This window comes from Carcharodon carcharias, chromosome 10 (assembly GCF_017639515.1).
Source record: "Carcharodon carcharias isolate sCarCar2 chromosome 10, sCarCar2.pri, whole genome shotgun sequence".
Taxonomy (NCBI): Eukaryota; Metazoa; Chordata; class Chondrichthyes; order Lamniformes; family Lamnidae; genus Carcharodon; species Carcharodon carcharias.
Genome location: NC_054476.1, coordinates 113,030,169 through 113,050,523, shown reverse-complemented (window position 1 = coordinate 113,050,523; position 20,355 = coordinate 113,030,169). Strand labels below are relative to the sequence as shown.

General features: G+C 46.1%; 1 protein-coding gene across 3 annotated transcripts in view; it reads left to right on the top strand.

The window, feature by feature from the left end:
* The first annotated feature begins 19,110 nt into the window (after positions 1 to 19,110).
* The window catches only part of zzef1 (zinc finger, ZZ-type with EF hand domain 1), a 285,136-nt gene continuing 283,891 nt past the window's right edge, over positions 19,111 to 20,355 (top strand). Inside the window, exon 1 of one of the 3 annotated variants that reach the window (XM_041196874.1) lies at positions 19,111 to 19,804. In XM_041196874.1, coding sequence (XP_041052808.1) covers positions 19,376 to 19,804 — 429 coding nt within the window. In that variant the 5' untranslated portion in view covers positions 19,111 to 19,375. The remainder of the gene's footprint in view (positions 19,805 to 20,355) is intronic. The other 2 variants (XM_041196875.1, XM_041196876.1) reach the window with 2 other exon arrangements.

Here is a 20,355-nt window from a genome sequence, read left to right as displayed (position 1 = left end):
GTATGGCTGATGGTGGAAATCTCCTCAGGATGGATTACTGGTCCCAGATTGGGCAAGGAAACAGATGAAGCTGATCCACATGGCTGCAGGTGATAGCCTCTTGTCCCCTTCTTTTTTTTTCTTTGTCTCCTCGAGGATATCAGGAAGCTCTTCGTTGTCTCCTAGGAGAAGGTTAGAAGAAGCAGCTTCTTTTGTTCACTTCAATCTTCTTGAGCTAGCCAGAGTGTTAGGCTGAAGCTAGCATAATAACTTTGAATGCTCTTCTCTGCCCAAAGTCTTTTTAAGCTAATCATGGCATTAAACTGGAGCCAGTTGGTCCACCTCGAGAGGCTCTTTTCCCACGAAGCACTTAACCTCAAAGAGAGGAGCAGGCCTGCAGGATGAACACAGACCTTGAAGGAGGTAATGGGAATGCCTCTACTAATCAGGGCCCATTTACCAACCAATCAGCACTCTTTTCTCATATAGTTATAATGGTTGTCTCTTTTGGATTTATATTCTTGCAAAATTGTCCTGGTGAGTGCAAGATGAAAAGCTTTGACAAAAAATCTCTTTTTTTCAGCAATGCTCAAAAAGACAGGGCTAAGTGTTCTGTATCTGAATACATGTGGCATTTGTCACAAAACATGAATTGTCAGTTCAAATCGAAATAAATATGTATGACTGAATAGCCATTACAGAGACATGGCTGCAAAATGTGCATGCCTGTGACCTGAATATTGAAAAGTACTTGATATTTTGGAAGAAGAGGAAGCTATGAAAAAATGGTAGGGTAGCTCTGTTAATTGAGATGACATTAGTACAGTTGTGAGAGTTCACCTTTGTTTTAAAGATCAAGATGTAGAATCAGCAATCACAAGAGTATGAACACAGCTGGGTAAAGTGAACTGGGAAAATAATTTAAAAGGTAGGAAAGTGAAGATGCAGTGTCAGACATTTAAGGAGATATTTCATAGCACTCAGCAAAGATACATTCCAGGGAAAAAGAAAAAATCTAGGAGAAGGAGGCACCATGATTAAGGAATTTAAAGATAGTATCAGCTTGAAAAGAAAATTATATAATTCTGTGAAGACTAGCAGTAGGTCAGAAGATTGGACAGAATTTCAAAAACAACAAAGAGTGACTAAAAGAGAATGGAGATATTGCTGAAAAAAGTTATATGCTGTTGGAGCTTTTCATCTTTCACTCATCAAGACAGACTTGCAAGGTTACCAATTGTTAAAGGGATCAACAATTTATAGGAGAGAGAAATTAGAGAATGAGGGAAAGCTAGTTAGAAATATAAAAACAGATAGTAAGAGTTTCTATAAATATTTAAAAAGGAAAAGAGTAACTAAAGTGAGCATTGGTCCTCTAGGAGCGAGTCTGAGGAGTTAATAATTGGAAATAGGGAAATGGCTGAAGTGCTGAATAGATATTTTGTGTCTGACTTCACTATGGATGTCCAGACAAGAATCAGCACAGCAGCATCAGTCTTCCAGCGGCTCCACACAGTCTGGGCAGCCAACACCATCAACACGGCCATGAAGCTGAGACTCTACATGTCCATAGTAATACCAACTGCAACTTGTGCCAGCGAGACACGGAAGAGATCAGCAAAGGTTCATGTAAGTTGGACTTCTTTCAACAGCACTGCTGACATAAGATCCTGGACATCACATGAAGAGACAGCATCACCAATAAAATGCTACCGAGAACTGGTCAGAGGAGCCTGTAGGACATTGTGGGGGAGAGGTGACTGAGACTGGCAGGACACATATTTCACCTCCTGAATTTACGACCCTCCACAATCACAGTAGAATGAACACCATCAGAGGGGAAAAGAAGAAGATGGGGCCAGCCAAAGAAGACCTGGCGAAACACATTTAAGGAGGATCTCCAAGAGCGGGACACCAACTAGGCTGGAGTGAAAGAGACTGAAAGAGCCAGGCCGGTGGCAGAGTCCTGCTGCTCATTGTCCTGCAGGGGACCGGAGGAACTAAATCTAAGTAAGTAACCATATCAGATTTGCACTAAGTGGGGTAGCGGACATGAGAAAGACATCTTACCTGCTGGCCGCAATGGCGGATTTTCGCACTGTATCATCCCCTTCCTGGCGTATCATGCCTCATTAATAATGCACTCACAGGAAATACACAGGATCACTGGCGGGCAGCCTCCGGTATCCCCGCAAAGCCGTTACCTCACTGCTCCCTCACTCCAGGCGCAATATTTAAATTGCGAACACAGTTCTCAATGTTTGCAGCCCAGGACTGCTCCAGTGAAGACATGGCCCCAAAAGCTAAGAAAAGTGCAGCCCCGCACCCCTGATTCAGTGACGCATGCCTTGGATGCCTTCTGGACACCGTGAAGGCCTGCCACGATGTCCTCTACCCCCGCTCTGGCCACAGGAGGCCCATCAGTCTCACCACTCTGGCTTGTGAGGCGATGGCAGAGCTGGTCAGTGCCAATGCTGCGCACAGGAGGTCAGCCATCCAGTGCAGAAAGAGGATGAATGATTTCATTTGTGCTGCCAGAGTAAGGCCACCATCTTATCACTCTAACCTCACACACTCACAAGTCCATCACACATTCATTGGCATTGCACTTAATGTCAGCTCAAGGGACATCACCACTGGCTCTCTCACACACACCCTCACATCTCCAACCGGACTCATCTCATCTGGAGATTGCCTCCTCATTCCATCCATGGCTCCACTCAGCACACATGCACGTCTGCTATCCTTCTCATTTGGCCTGGCACTCACATTGCTCACACTCTCTCCAACTTTCTTTATACAGGACAAGATCGCGCACAATCACCAGGAGAGGTCCCAAATCAGAGGTGGAGTGCCGGACATTAAGGTCGTCACTCTATTCGAGAGTTGTGCATTGAGCTGTCTGGAGAGGACGTGGACCACTCGTGCGGCGATGGTGAGGTCGGTGGTGAACACCCACATGAGGATCCTGCACCACATGAACCCCGTCTCAATGTTACTTTGAGTTCTGTGCTCAACACAGTTGCCAAGCATGAATAATCTTCACTTTCTGTCCTAGGCTCATCTGCCATTTCACGCTCAGGCAACCTTGAACCCAACCCCAGTGCCGAGAGCACCTCGGATGAGGGACCCTGTGGGCAGTACCATTGAAAGCCCATCATGGCACTCACCCACACACTTCACCAGTGCATTGACACACACTCAGTGGGACCTAGGTGTAGAGTAGCCTTGAGATCACAATCTGGTGAGCACAGCACATAATCTGTTCCACATCAGGCAGAGACAGCAACATCTGAGGTCGCCTGCACTCAGAGGGCTGCTGGAGGCAAGGAATCTGCTGAGTCCGAGTCAGGTGATGAGCCTCTGGACTCGGTCCTCAATCAATTGTTGGGGCTGCAAAGACAATCATGGGAACATCAGGGAGGGATGTCTGATGCACTCCTCAGGTTGCAAGGGACGACGGAGGAATCCGTCCACCTTCGGTCTAAGGTGTTAGCGCCCTCATGCCAATGCACAGAGGTCAACACTGGTAGGATGGCAGTGGAGACCTTGGTCCAGGACATTTGTCCTACACTGCTGCCCGGTCTTAACTCCATCGCTGACACCATAGTTAGCCTCCAACAGTGTGTATGTGAGAGGGGTGCAGGGCAGCTCGATCTCACTCTAGCTACCCCTTTTCCTCAAAGAGTAAGCCAAGGGCTGTCAGCACCCATAGGGAAGAGGATCAGCAGGTGCATACACCGGGGCCAACCATCCAGGTGACCCCAGAAATATCCGGCTGATCCAAATTTCCTTTTCCTGTGACCCCATCATTTCCAGCTCCACAGGCCGAGGAGGGTGCACCTGGCCCACAGCAGGACACCCAAAGATGGCCATGTCTCCATGTCTTGGCCCTCCAGTGGACGCCTGCCAAGGTCATCACAAACAGAAGGCTGCCTCCACCTCCGCTGTAGATATCCAGGGAAGCACCAAGACATAGCGGCAGGATTAGGAAGGTTAATCACATGTGTTAATCAGTCGTATATTCTGTTTACTGTTGTCAATAAACACCCAGGAATATCTCCTTGCCTATGGCTCCTTGTTATGATGAGCAGTGTTCGTGTCACTCAGATGTGAAATCTTTCTGCATAAGATAAAGGCAGGTGCCTCAGTCCAGGGCCTCTTCCCTGTGCCGTGTGTAACCTTCATATAGTCCGGCTTCCCACTCCCTGGACACATCAGTGATGCCTGCACCTTGATGGTGCTGGTCATTGCTGCCAGAATGTCGTGGGCAGGCATCACCGAGTTCCATCATTCTCTCTGTGTGCTCTCAGTGCCTTTGAGGTAGGGCTGGCCTCCCATCTCTTCAGCAGCTATGTCCAGAGATGCTGTGCTCCTGAAGGGCTCAGGTGCTGAAGGCTGACAAAGGATCATGTGCACTTAAAGTTTCATGGCTATGTCTCTATAATATGACCCTGATCATGGAGCACAAGCAAGCTGCCCTCAGCCAGACAGGAGTCAAACAATCACAGAGGCTGTGTGAAGATCTATGCTGCATGTCGTCATCATCCTCCTGGAATCTTGTGACTATTAGAGCCTCCGCTGCGTCTCCATGACATGACCCTGAGCATTGAGGGTGTGTGCACTGCCATCAGCCACATGGGAGTCAAACGTTCACAGATGCAAGGGGGGGATGTCAGGACCGTCCTCACTGCATCGAGTCATCATGCTCCACGAATCTTGTGGCTATGAGGGCCTCCCAAGCACAGCTGCCTCATCTGACCAGTGCGCTAGCCTCATCACTGGCATCCTCGCCTTCGAGCACCTCATCATTGTCATCCTCTTTGACATCCTCCATATCGGAGAATATGTGCAGCTCCTCCTTCTCCTCAGCCAGGTCCTCACCCCGTTGCAGTGCCAGGTTGTGGAGCGTGCAGCAAGTGACGATGATGCACGACACCCTCTGGGGGCTGTATTGAAGTACTCCACCAGACCTGTCGAGGCATTGGAATCTCATTTTGAATATGCCTATCGTTTGTTCCACCAAAGTCCGGGTCGCGGCATGAGCCTCGTTGTACCATTGCTCTGCTGCAGCCTGAGGCTACCACACAGGTGTCATCAGCCACGTCCTCTGTGGGTAGCCCTTGTCCCTGAGAAGCCATCCCTGAATTCTCTCTGGACCCTGGAAGATGTCAGGGATATGAGACCTGCTGAAGATGCAGGAGTCATGGATGCTTCCAAGGTATCATGCGAAGGCCTGTAGGACACGTTTGTGGTGGTCGCATACCAGCTGAACATCCAGCGAATGGAAGCCCTTGTGGTTAACGTAGTTGACTGCTTGTTGCCACGGAGATCTAAGTGCCATGTGAATGCAGGCAATGGCACCCTGGACCTGTGGAAAAACAGAGATCACTGCAAATCCCAGCTGTTATGATGCAGCAGATGATGTGTGCCAAGTCCACGAGGGAAACTTGATCACACGATCACAATGGTTTTGCAATTTGTATTTTTTGAGATGCATGCCCTAAATTCAGAAGTAATAAGTACACAAGTCTTGAGATTTTTTTTTTTAGAAAACTAAATTAAACATTTATTAATAAAAGAAAAGATTTCAGCACATACATAGGTCTACAAAGTACTACTAAAATAACTCCTAAAACCCCTAATTAATCTGGCTTCCAGTTACAGCCCTCAATAAGGCAACAGTAAAAAACAGATCCAGGCAAGTCAACACAATACCCTGGACAGTAGAATTCAAAGTAGCCTTTCCCAGCTTCGGTTTCTGTAGACAGCAGCTTAATGCACAAATACTGGAGGCTTGTCACAGTTCTGGTAGATCTTACAATGCTTTCACTGGCACATAACCTCATTCTCCTTTATACATGCATCTCGCTTTTAATGTAAATTCTATTGTTCCCATATGTTTTTGGAAAATTACCTTTCTAATAATATAAATCTTTTCATGGTGCTAATATTGTCAGGAACCTTTGGGCAAAATAAACACACTGCTTGGCCTAGCTTCTCATGAAATTCAAACTGCCCTGATTTACCTAAAAATGCAAATTCTCCAAACCTCACATTCTAAGACTTCAGTCATGTTTACATATTTAGCATTTCAAACCTAGTTTCCTTTGAGTCAAAGCCTCCAGACCTGCTGTCTCCAAATCAATTAAATCACACACACACACACAGGGCAGAATTTTCCCCCCATTGGGGGGGGAGGTTGATGGGCAGGCGCGTGCGGGTGCGCTTCCGATTGGCGCCCCTGATCGGAGGCGCAGCATCATTTTACGTGGGTGGGCTAATTAAGGGCGGGGGGGGAATGCCTAAAATCGACAGTGCGCTCTTTCGCGCATGCGCACGAAGGAGCGCACTCATCTCCCTGAGGCTAAGTGCAGCCTCAGGGTGATTGCCTCTACTTACAGAAATATTAAAAATCAGAGAAAAAACAAATCCCTTACATGTCCCCTCATGTGACAATGTCATATGAGTTGGGACATGTTCATAATTTCCAACAAAACTTTAGTAAAATTTTTAAAACGCTAAATGAAACCTCATCCTGCCTGTTTCATGTTTTTTCTACTTCCCGCCGGGGCTCCTGGCCTGCCAGCCAACCTTAAGGTTGGATGGGCAGGTCCACTAATTACTTTAATCGCTCTGTCAATGGCTTCAGTTGGCCATTGACAGGTTGGTGGGCACACAGCTAATTTTGCTGTGCCCCGGCCTTCCTGAAAATTTAAATGGGGCGCGATGACATCGGGAGTTCTGCCAGAGGTCACCGCACGTCATTTTACATGTTGGGAGTGGGCCCCGCCCCCGCTTGCCGATGGTATCATCCTGCCCACACACACAATTTTACAATAAATCACGATAATATACTTCATTATACTTTCATGACACAGCCATCTTGTTTCCTGGCTTTCCTGATCCTAGTCGAAATGCACAAAGTTGAGTGCCTTTGCAAAGATGGCATCCGTGACTTCATGGATGCACTTGTGTGTGAAGGCTTGTGAGATCCCGCACAGGTCACTTGTGGAGCCCTGGAAGGGGCCACTGGCATAAAAATTGAGCATTGTGGTCACTTTCAGGGCTGCTGGTAATGGATGCCCTCCATGTCCCCATGGCGCCAAATCCTGATGGCAGGTGGCATATGTGACCGACCAGTTTCCTAGACATGTGCAGTCTTTGACAACACTGGTTCTCAGTCATCTGCAGGAATGACAAGTGCCGTCTATAGACACTGGGTCTAGTGAGGCACCTATGAGCGATGGCTCACTGTGGATCTTCACCTGAGTGCACAGGAGGCCCTGTCACCCCTTTATCTTGAAGGTGGTGCTCTTTCCTTTTCAAGCCAGGTGCCTCCTCCGCACTCTTCTTCTTCTTCTCTGCTCCTGTCGAATCGCGACACAACTACGAGAACACTGACTTGTTAGAAGTAAACTATATTTATTCAAGCACGCTTGGGAGTCGGCTGCTCAGGACACCACACGTGGTCTACTACCCTGAACAGAGAATCCAGCATGGTTTATACCGCTTATAACAGGAACTTCATACCATATAAGGTTTGTACATCAAGAAATCACAGTTATGTCATGGTTAGCATGATCAAAGGGAGAATGCAGTAATATAATTACAGGCAGATGGTACATTTCACAATAAGACAGGAGACAGTTTAACGACAACTATGTTAGATAAAGATTACATAAATTACCATATCAGCAGATTTAATCAGGGCACCATTGTTTCGTTTAGCACATAACAGGATGCAGTTGTAACCAAAAACTTTTCAAAGATACTCCACATGATTAGTTTTACACTGCTTGATTAGTTTACATCATTCCTTACTGCAATATAATCACTTTTGGACCATTTAACCCATTAGACAATTTAGCTGACAAAAGCTTTATTCCACACTCCCTGTAAACCATGAGACATACTGCTAAATCACCAGGTTCCATGATCCTGATGTTCTCTTCCTGCAGGATCAAAGAGACAGATGCATTGATTGGCCTATGTGTCCTAAGGACCTCTCTTGGTTGAATCAGAAGGCCCCTTCACTTGTGCAGGAGAGTGCTGGCCACCACTTGGATGGCCAGTGTGCAGTGCACTTCATGGCTTTCTGAGACTCCAACTAGCTCCACCACACTTCACTTGACCACTGGACTGCTTGCTATGCTCACAGCTCAGGCGCAGGCATTCTCCTCACCCACACTGCAAGGCTGCACTGTTAGCTTGAACCACACTGCTCCAAGCCTTAATAAAGACATTGCAAGGGGCTGTGAGCACCTCCACCAGTGACTGTGCCATGGCCGCCTTTCACAAGGGGATTGTACAACTTTCCCAGTTGGCCAATTGCTCTGCTGCCCCCTAAAATGCACATTAGTTTGTAGACTGCACCCAAGGGGTGAAAAGGGGGCATTTGATGGCACTTTCATGCTTTTGCGCTGCTTGAGTGGGCAGAAAAGCTTCAGATGCCCAACTCCAAACATGTCAAAGAAGCTGCAGCTGAACGGTCTAAGCTGTGGAACAATGCTCACTTTCTTGACAAGCTTTTCCAACTGTGTGGCCGCTTCCCTCACCCTCAAAACTCCCTCCCACCCATCCGGCATGTGCTTGTGTACTTCCATCAGTCTGTGCTGCCTTGCCCCCCACCTCCCTCAGCTCCACCCACACTGGAGCCCTTGCCCCAACACCGCACTGAAAGCCAGCCAGGAAAAAGCGATGTGCCTGTGCAACCAACCCCCCACTACCTCCCCACCACCAACCCCCCCCCCCCCCGCATCCCCCACCACTTCCCCCACTGCCACCACCCCCTCCCACCCCGCCTTCCTTGATGTCCTACGGGCGATCTTCATGAGCGCTGCACAAGGTTGTGTACACATCCTCCGAGCTTCCCTTGCAGTACAGGATACAAATAACATCCCAGAAATAATTGTGAATCAGGAGATAAAAATGAGAGAGGAACTAAAAACAATAACAATCACCAGGGAAAGGGTCCTGAGAAAACAATTAGAACCAAAGATTGACAAGTCCCCAGGACCTGATAAACTTCACCCTAGGGTCTTAAAAGATGTGGCTACAGAGGCAGTAGATACATTGATTGTAATTTTCTAAAATTCCTTAGATTTTGGAAAGGTCCCATCAGATTGGAAAATATTGAATGTAACTCCTCTGTTCAAGAAAGGAAGGAAACAGAAAACAGGAAATTACAGGCCAGCTAGCATAATATCTGTCATAGGGAAACTGCTAGAATCTATTATTAAGGAGGTTATTGCTGGGCACTTAGAAAATCTCAAAGCCATCAGGCAGAGATGACATGGTTTTGTGTAAGGGAAATCGTGTTTGACTAATTTATTAGAGTTATTTGAGGAAATAACAAGCAAGGTGGATAAAGGGGAACCTGTAGATGTGGTGTACTTGGATTTCCAAAAGGCATTTCATGAGGTGCCACATCAAAGGTTACTATACAAAGTAAGAGCTCATGGTGTAGGAGGTAACATATTAGTATGGATAGAGGATTGGTTAGCAAACAGGAAGCAGAGAGTAGGGATAAATGGGTCTTTTTCCGGTTGGCAAGCTGTATCTAGTGGAGTGTCACAGGGATCAGTGCTGGGGCCTCAAGTATTTACTATCTATATCAATGACTTGGATGACGGGATAGAATGTATGATTATTAATCACAGAATCACACAGTGCAGAAGAGGCCCTTCGGCCCATCGAGTCTGCACCGACACGTGAGAAACATCTGACCTACATACCTAATCCCATTTACCAGCACTTGGCCCATAGCCTTGAATGTTATGATGTGCCAAGTGCTCATCCAGGTACTTTTTAAAGGATGTGAGGCAATCTGCCTCCATCGCCCTCCCAGGCAGCGCATTCCAGACCATCACCACCCTCTGGGTAAAAAAGTTTTTCCTCACATCCCCCCTAAACCTCCTGTCCCTCACCTTGAACTTGTGTCCCCTCATGACTGACCCTTCAACTAAGGGGAACAGCTGCTCCCTATCCACCCTGTCCATGCCCCTCATAATCTTGTACACCTCAATCAGGTCATCCCTCAGTCTTCTCTGCTCCAACGAAAACAACCCAAGTCTATCCAACCTCTTTTCATAACTTAAATGTTTCATCCCAGGCAACATCCTGATGAATCTCCTCTGCACCCCCTCTAGCACAATCACATCCTTCCTATAATGTGGCAACCAGAGCGCACACAGTACTCTAGCTGTGGCCTCACCAAGATTCTATACAACTCCAACATGACCTCCCTACTTTTATAATCTATGCCTCAATTGATAAAGGCAAGTGCCCCATATGCCTTTTTCACCACCCCACTAACATGCCCCTCTGCCTTCAGAGATCTATGGACACACACGCCAAGGTCCCTTTGTTCCTCAGAACTTCCTAGTGCCATGCCGTTCATTGAATACTTCCTTGTCAAATTACTCCTTCCAAAGTGTATCACCTCACACTTTTCAGGGTTAAATTCCATCTGCCACTTATCTGCCCATTTGACCATCCCGTCTATATCTTCCTGTAGCCCAAGACACTCAACCTCACTGTTAACCACCTGGCGAATCTTTGTGTCATCCTCAAACTTAATAATCCTACCCCTCGTTTATATAAATGACGGATAATAGGGACCAAGCATAGATCCCTGTGGTACACTACTGGACACTGGCTTCCAGTCACTGAAGCATCCTTCTGTCATCGCCCTCTGTCTCCGACAACTAAGCCAATTTTGAATCCACCTTCTCAAATTACTCTGTATCCCATGTGCATTTGCCTTCTTTATAAGTTTCCCATGTGGGACCTCGTCAAAGGCTTTGCTGAAATCCATATAAACTACATCAACTGCATTACCCTCATCTACACACCTGGTCACCTCTTCAAAAAATTCAATCAAATTTGTTAGGCTCTGACTAATGATACAAAGAAGCATAGGGAAGTAAGCAGTGAGGATGACATAAGAAGCCTGCAAAGGGATATAGATAGATTAAGTGAGTGGGCAAAAATTTGGCAGATGGAGTATAATGTGGGAAAATGTGAACTTGCCAACTTTGGCAGGAAGTTTAGAAAAGCAGCATATTATTTAAATGGAAAGAGGGACTGCAAAACTCTGCAGCACAGACGGATCCTGGTGCATGAATCAGAAAAAGTTAGTATTAGCAAGTGATAAGGAAGACTATTGGAATGTTGTTGTTTATTGCAAGGGCAATGGAATATAAAAATAAAGAAGTTTTGCTGCTGTTGTACAGGGCTTTTGTGATACCACATCTGGAGTACTGTGTAGTGTTGGTCTCCTTACTTTAGAAGGGATGTGATTGCATTAGAAGCAGTTCAGAGAAGGTTCACTTGATTGATTCCAGGAATGAAAGGGTTATCTTATGAGGAAAGTGAACAGACTGGGCCTGTATCCATTGGGGTTTAGAAGAATAAGAGGTAAGGTCCTGAGGGGACTTGATAGGGTGGATACTGAGAGAATGTTTCCACTTATGGGCGAGACTAGAACTAGGGGACTAATTTAAAAACAAGGGATCTCCCATTTAGGAAGGAGATGGGAATTTTTATCTCTCAGAGGTCCATTAGTCTGTGGAATCCGCTTCCTCAGAGAGCAGTGTGGGTTGGGTCATTGAATATTTTTACAGTTGAGTTAGATAGATCCCTGACAGAGAAAAGAGTCAAAGGCTGTAAAGAGCAGACAGGAAAGTAGAGTTGAGGCCACAATCAGATCAGCCATGATCTTATCAAATAGTGGAGCAGGCTTGAGGGGCCAAATGGCCTCCTGCTGCTCCTAAGTTGTATGTTCGTAATAGGAACTCCGTGTCCCTGGCATTGCTTGGTTCTTGGTCCATTTTCTGCCTTCCCTTCACCCACTCTGCCTCCCTGTAAGTATCGGAGGTGGAACCTTCCTTGTTTTTAGGACAACACAGTATAAATTTTACCTCAGTAAAGTTTTTCAAATTTGTCCACTTGTTATCCAAAGCTCTTTAAAGAAAACCCGCCAAGAAAGGTACTAAGGGGTAAAGAAAAATAACCCAGCAGTAGAGCTGACTGAAGTTTGAGATGCATTCTGGAAAATTAGATATACTGCGCATGGCAGAACAATTACAGCAAAGAGGAGGCCATTCGGCCTGTTGTGTCTGCACTGGCTCTCCAAAGGAACAATTCACCGAGTGCCACTTCCCTGCCTTCTCCCCATACTCTGTAAATTCTTCCTTTACAAATAATAATCCAATTCCCTCTTGAATGCCTTAATTTGTTTTAAAATTCACTCATGGGATGTGAGCGTTGCTGGCTAGGCCAGCATTTATCCCTAATTGCCTTCTTGAACTGCTGCAGTCCGTGTGGTGTAGGTTCACCCACAGTGCTGTTAGGGAGTTCCAGGATTTTGACCCAGCAACAATGAAGGAACGGTGATATATTTCCAAGTCAGGATGGTGCATGACTTGGAGGGGAACTTGTAGGTGGTGGTATTCCCATGTGTCTGTTGTCCTGTCCTTCTAGATAGTAGTGGTCGTGGGTTTAGAAGGTGCTGTCTGACGATCCTTGGTGAGTTTCTGCAGCGCATCTTATAGATGGTACACACTGCTGCCACTGTGTGTTGGTGGTGGAGCGAGTGAGTGTTTGTGGATGAGGTGCGAATTAAGTGGGCTGCTTTGTCCTGGATGGTGTCGAACTTCTTGAGTGTTTTGGGAGCTGCACTCATCCAGGCTATTGGAGAGTATTCCATTACACTCCTGACTTGTGCCTTGTAGATGATGGACAGGCTTTGGGGAGAGAGGAAGTGAGTTACCCATCACAGGATTCCTAGCCTCTGACCTGCTCTTGTATTTATATGGCTAGTCCAGTTCATTTCAGTTTCTGGTCAATGGTAACCCCCAGGATGTTGATAGTGGGGGATTCAACAATGGTAATGACGTTAAAGTCAAAGGGAGATGGTTAAATTCTCTCTTGTTGGAGAAGATCATTACCTGGCTCTTAGAAACATAGAAACACAGAAACAATGAGCGGGAGTAGGCCATTCAGCCCTTCGAGCCTGCTCTGCCATTCATTATGATCATGGCTGATCATCCAACTCAATAGCCTGCTCCCGCTTTCTCCTCATACCCTTTGATCCCTTTCGCCCCAAGGGCTATATCTAACTCCTTCTTGAAAACATACAATGTTTTGGTCTCAACTACTTTCTGTGGTAGTGAATTCCACAGGCTCACCACTCTCTGGGTGAAGAAATTTCTCCTCATCTCAGTCCTAAATGGTCTACCCCACATCCTCAGACTGTGACCCCTGGTTCTGGACTCCCACACCATTGGGAACATCCTTCCTGCATCTACCCTGTCTAGTCCTGTTAGAATTTTATAGGTTTCTATGAGATCCCCTCATTCTTCTGAACTCCAGCGAATATAATCCTAATCGACTCAATCTCTCCTCAGGTGTCAGTCCCGCCATCCCAGGAATCAGTCTGGTAAACCTTTGCTGCACTCCCTCTATAGCAAGAACATCCTTCCTCTGAATTCTCTCCCCATTTAGAAAATAGTCTATGCCTCTATTCTTCCTACCAAGGTGCATGACCTCACACTTCCCCACGTTGTATTCCATCTGACACTTCTTTGCCCATTCTTCTAACCTGTCCAAATCCTTCTGCAGCCTCCCCACCTCCTCAATAATATCTGTCCCTCCACCCATCTTTGTATCATCTGCAAACTTAGCCAGAATGCCCTCAGTTCCTTCATCTAGATCATTAATGTACAAAGTGAAAAGTTGTGGTCCCAACATTGACCCCTGTGGAAATCCACTAGACACTGGCCGCCATCCTGAGAAGGACACCCTTATCCCCACTCTCTGCCTCCTGCCAGACAGCCAATCTTCTATCCATGCTAGTACCTTGCCTCTAACACCATGGACTCTTAACTTACTGAGCAGCCTCCTGTGCGGCACCTTGTCAAAGGCCTTCTGGAAGTCCAAGTAGATAACATCCATTGGCTCTCCTTTGTCTAACCTACTCGTTAACTCCTCAAAGAATTGTAACAGATTTGTCAGGCATGACCTCCCCTTGATGAAACCATGCTGACTTTGCCCTATTTTACCATTCACTTCCAAGTATTCTGAAATCTCATCCTTAATAATGGACTCTAAAATCTTACCAATGACCGAGGTCAGGCTAATTGGCCTGTAATTTCCCATCTTTTGCCTCATTCCCTTCTTAAACAGGGGGATTACATTAGCGATTTTTCAGTCCTCTGGGACCCTCCCTGACTCCAGTGATTCCTGAAAGATCACCACTAACGCCTCCACTATCTCTTCAGCTATCTCCTTCAGAACTCTGGGGTGTAATCCATCTGGTCCAGGTGATTTATCCACCTTCAGACCTTTCAGTTTTCCTAGCATCTTCTCCTTGGTAATGGCCACCATATTCACCTCTGCCCCCCGACTCTCTTGAACTTTGGGGATGTTACTCGTGTCTTCCACCGTGAAGACTGATGCAAAGTACCTATTCAGTTCCTCCGCCATTTCTTTATTCCCCACTACTACTTCTCCAGCATCATTTTCCAGCGGCCCAATGTCCACTTTTGCCTCTCTTTTGCCCTTTATATATCTAAAAAAAATCTTGAAATCTTCTTTTATATTACTGGCTAGTTTACCCTCATATTTAATGTTCTCCCTCCTTATTTCTTTTTTAGTTGTCCTCTGTTGGTCTTTGTAGGCTTCCCAATCCCCTGGTTTCCCACTGCTTTTCGCCGCATCGTATGCTTTCTCTTTAGCTTTTATGCTGTCCCTGACTTCCCTTGTCAGCCATGGTTGCCTCGTCCTCCCTTTAATATGCTTCCTCTTTTACACAGTACTCCAGGTGTGGCCTCACCAACACCCTCTACAGTTGTGACAAGACTTCCCTATTTGTAAACTCCAGCCCCCTCGCAGTACACGCCAAAATTGAACGTATGTCACTTCCAGCAAGTGTAAATGAGCCACGTTACAAGCTCGACTTTACCTTTAATTGGCTGCTAGTGTAGCTAGTGTTGTATAAATTATTGCGATCTTTTGAAATTTGGCATTCTTGTATTTGTCCTGATGAGCTCAAGATGAAAAACTTCAGTAACATGTCGGTCTTTTCAGAAATATTCAAGTTCTACCAAGCGACCGTCAGAATGTTGCTAAAAACTCAGCTGATTCATTCCATTAATGAATAAAACAAATACTTGCTGAGGATTTTTACTTGACAAGATCCTCTGGCAGCAATTTAATGAATCACTACCTAATCTGTTTATTTTTGGTAGTATTGTTGCACCTTCATTGGATAGTGGCTTGGGGTAAGTTACGTCCACCCTTTAGCCAGGTGGGGACTTGGCTCATTACATCAAACCAATAAAAATGGAACCAGGTTGCAAGAGGTTACTTTAAAATATATTTCTCAAATTATAGGATAAGTGACAGGACTTTCGGAGGGGACAGTTTTCCATTTTCTTTCACGGTGCAATGTTTTACATGAATGATCTAACTGTTCATTCACACGGTGGATATTTTCCCATCCAAAAGTCTCCCAAGGCAATATTGTCAATCATCCTTGATTAAAGACACAAAGATGTGAATTTTGCATAGAAGCTAAGCAGCTGCTTGCTGCTGGTTCCTGGGAAATTGTTGCTGCAATGACCATATCAATTAGATTAGCTCCTAAAAAAGACTCTTGTATCCTGGCTCTATCCCAGGACTTGCTTTGGTCCCACAGGCAACTTATCCCTCAAACTTCATATGGTATCATAGTAAGGAATTTCAATTGTATAGATTTCAGGAACTTACAAAGGAAAATTCTCTCTCTATTTTGTCATAAGAACTAGGAGCAAGCATAGGCCACTCGGCCCCTCGAGCCTGCTCCGCCATGCAATAAGATCATGGCTGATCTGATTGGAACCTCAACTGTAATACCCCCAACAACCTTTCACCCTCTTGTTAATCAAGAATTAATCTAGCTCTGCCTTAAAAATATCCAAAGACTCTGCTTCCACCACCTTTTGAGGAAGAGAGTTCCAAAGACACACTCCCTCTCAGAGAAAAAATGTCTCCTCATCTCTGTCTTAAATGAGCGACCCCTTATTTTTAACAGTGAGTCCTAGTTCCAAATTCCCCCAGAAGAGGAAACATCCTCTCCACATCCACCCTGTTGAGACCCCTCAGGATCTTAAAGGTTTCAATTAAGTTGCCTCTTACCTTTCAAAATTCCAGTGGATACAAGCCTAACTTGTGCAGCCTTTCCACATAAGACAACATACCCATTCTTGGTATTAGTCTAATAAACCTTCTTTGACCTGCTTCCAACACATTTCCATCTTTCTTTTAATAAGAGACCAATACTGTCACAGGAGGCTAAGTCAGGGCCTGCGCTCTTTCGCGCATGTGTGCAAAACAGTGCAGAAATCTCCTTGAGGCACGGAGTTGCCTCAGGGAGTTTAATTTCATTATTAAAACTTTAAATAAAGAAAGAAAAAATTTCCAACCCGTCCCCTCAGGTGACGGTATCACATGAGCTGGGATATGTCAATGAATTTTAATGAAAAAATTTATTTGATTTATCAATCCTTCATGAAACCTCATCCCGCCCGTGGATGAGGTTTCATGATAAACATGAAGGCCGCCTGGGCTCTTTACCTGCCCACCAACCTTAAGGTTGGACGGGCAGCTCCGTTAATTATTTTAATTAGTTTTTAAATGGCCTTAATAGGCCTTTTACAGTTTGGCGGGCACGCAGCCAACTCCAGTGCACGCCTGCTGAGCTGAAGATCTGAATGACACGCGCTGACATTGGGACACACGCTTGACATCACTGCACGTCATTTTACGTGTTGGCGAGTGGGGCCCGCTCCCGCATGCCGATCCAGGGATTCTGGCCTCTGTCTTTCTCTCCACAGATGCTGTTAGACCCGCTGAGTTTTTCCAGCATTTTCTGTTTTTGTTACAGACTTAAGGTTATTGGCGAAAGAATCAGAGGTGTCTTGAGTACAATTTTTTACTTCCTTGTGTCGTTCTCCACCCACGACCTCCACCGAGAAAAATAAACTCTTCCCCAACTGCACTTGCAAGCTCAAACTGTCTATAGATTTGGCCCTCTGTTCGTCATGACATTTCTACAGTTACGAATTTGCTCAACCCCACCCTAATCTCAACCTTTAATGCCTTAATCCCCAATAAAACCATCATTCTTTCTCACCCTGTCCATTACCCCCGCCAGGTCCACAGCTTCCATAAGTCCAAGGGACGCAGATTTGAAATGACGGACAATGGTTTCAGCCAGCTATCGCTGTCATGAAAATATAATAATTCTCATAATGTTATTGTGTTTTATTGAAAGTGCAGGTTAATGTTGGGCTTTGTATAATTTCTCTGTATGTATGTGTGTGTGGGATTTAACTGAATTGGAGACGGCTGGTCTGGAGCTTTTGAGTTATCTAAAAGAAGCTCGGTTTGAAATGCTAAATACATAAACATGGCTGAAGTTTTAGAATATGAGGCATGAGGAAAATTTGCATTTTAAATTAGGGTAGTTTGAATTTCAAAGAGATGGTAGAATGTTACACCTAGCTAGGAGAAGCTAAGCCAAACAGAGTGTTTATTTTTCCCAAAGGTTACTGATAATACGAAAAGATTTATATTATGAGAAAGGTAAAGTTCCAAAGAAATATCGGAACAACTGAATTTGCATTAAAATGGGAGAAGCATGTATATAGGAGGTGAGGCTATGTGTCAGAGGTGGAGGCATTCTAAGATATAACACAAGGGTGAAAAGGCTCCAGCATCTGTGCATCAAGTTGCAATCTACAGGAACTGAAGCTGAGGAAATTCACTTTCAATATCACTGCTCAGGATATTGTGTTGCTTTGCCTTGGTCTGTTTAAAAATATTTGTTTTTTTCTTTTGCCTTAACGGGGGTGTAACTGGGAGCCAGATTAATTAGGGGTTTTAGGAGTTATCATAGTAGTGATTTGTAGATATGTATGTGCTTGAAATCTTTTATTTTGTTAATAAATGTTTAACTTAGTTTTCTAAAAACCTCTGGAGTTGTGGTAGTCTTATCATTTCTGAATTCAGGGTACGCATTCTCGAAACAAAATACAAATTGCAACACAGTTGTGACCACGTGATCAAGTTTCCCTGCCTGATACACATCATAAAAATCGCCATATCCGGCTGGACCATATAAAACACTATCAGGTCCTTCCTGGTCTCATTTGCTAAAATTGCTGAATGTTCCAGGATCAGTCTGGAAGGGCTTCTGCCTGGGAGTGTGGTGGAGATGGATATGACAGTAACTTTCAAAAAGAAATTGGATAATTTTTTGAAGAGAAAAAAATGGGGGAGTGGGACTAAGTGATTTGCTCGTGCAGAGAGCCAGTATGGACACAGCAGGCTAAATGGCCTCCTTCTATACTGTAACAATTCTGTGATTCTCTGACAACTACAGTTATCTAATTCTGACCTCTTCAGCATCCTGATTTTAATCACACCACCACTGGTGGCCGTGCCTTCAGCTGCTTGGGTCCCAAGGTCCGGCATTAGCTCCCTAATCATCTCTGCCTTGCTTTCCTCCTTTAAGATGCTCCTTAAAACCTGCCTCTTTGACCAAGTATTTTTGCCATCTGTTTTCATGTTGCTTTATATCACTCGTTATTGAATTTTGCATTATAATGTGCCCAAGAAGTGTCCTGAATCATTTTACTCCAGTTATTGTACTTACTCAGTGAGTTGTGATCTGGAATGCTCTGTCTGAAAGGGCAGTGGAAGATTTAATGGTAACTTTCAACAGGAAATAATTGGCAACACAGACATAGCCAGGGAATGGAATTGATTGATAGCTCTGGCACAACACGATGGGCCAAATGGCCTTATGTACTCTAAGATTCTGTGTTTTTTCAAAATAATATATTATTTCAGTTGAGGGAAAACATGTTAACATCAAGAATGATTGATTCACGATATATGTGGGACTTCTGGTCATTAATTTCAACAGGAGTGTCCCTTTAATTTGTCGTGGTCCCTTTAAGAGTTGGCTCACCTTCCGGTTCCAATTCCGGAATGTCGCAAAGCGACGGCAACGGGGCCGCGCAGCGTCGTGGAATCCGGCAGTGTGTCGCTCAGCGTCGTGAGGCGACCCGGAATCCCTCAGTGTGTCGCTCAGTGTCGTGAGGCGACCCGGAATCCGTCAGTGTGTCGCTCAGTGTCGTGAGGCGGCCCGGAATCCGGCAGTGTGTCGCTCAGCGTCGTGAGGCGACCCGGAATCCGTCAGTGTGTCGCTCAGTGTCGTGAGGCGGCCCGGAATCCGGCAGTGTGTCGAACCCGGTAGTGGAGGAGTTGGGAGCCCGTGGCCGAGGGCGGCGGATCTGGACTACAGCTTTGGGAAAGTCCAAGGGCGGCGGTTACGAGGGCCGGGATGGGTAACACGGAGAGCGCCGGGGCCGAGCAGCCTGACTGCGCCGAGGAGGAGGATGAGGAGGAGGACGAGCAGGACCAGGACACCGAGCGAGGCTCGGCCAGAGCCGGCTTCCCGGCCCCGGGCGCGGCGCTAGGGCCGGACGGAGGGCCCGAGCCGGCGGAGGGAGGAGGAGGCGGCCCCGGCTCGGTCTCCGGCCTGAGCCTGAACTGCGGGCCCAGCCCCGACATCCTGTTCCAGCATCACCGGCTGCGGGAGGCGGCGGCCAAGGTGCGGGACGAGGTGGCCGAGAATGTGGTCCAGCAGCACCACAGCCACTTAATCCGGTGGCTGGAGGAACGCCTGGCCCGCGGGGAGGAGACCATCAGGATGGCCCAGTTCTGTGATCTACTCGCCACCAGGTTCGCCATCAAGGAGGAGTGTGAGGAGGTGAGGCTGGGGGGTTATGGGGGGCATTAACCAGCAGGAGAGCAACGTGCTGTGTGCTATTGAATTGATAGACTGAGTATTAACCCCCAGAGAGAGAGACCACATCCCAAACACACACTATTAACCCCCAGAGAGAGAGACCACATCCCAAACACACACTATTAACACTAAGAGAGAGAGAGAGCACATCCCAAACACTCTATTAACACCGAGAGAGAGATTGTATCCCAAACATACACTATTAACCCCCAGAGAGAGAGACCACATCCCAAACACACACTATTAACACCCAGAGAGAGAACACATCCCAAACACACACTATTAACACCCAGAGAGAGAGACCACATCCCAGACACACTCTATTAACACCCAGAGCGAGACCATATCCCAAACATACACTATTAACCCCCAGAGAGAGAGAGACCACATCCCAAACACACACTATTAACACCCAGAGAGAGAGAGAGAGAGAGAGAGACCACATCCCAAACACACACTATTAACACCCAGAGAGAGACCACATCCCAAACACACACTATTAACCCCCAGAG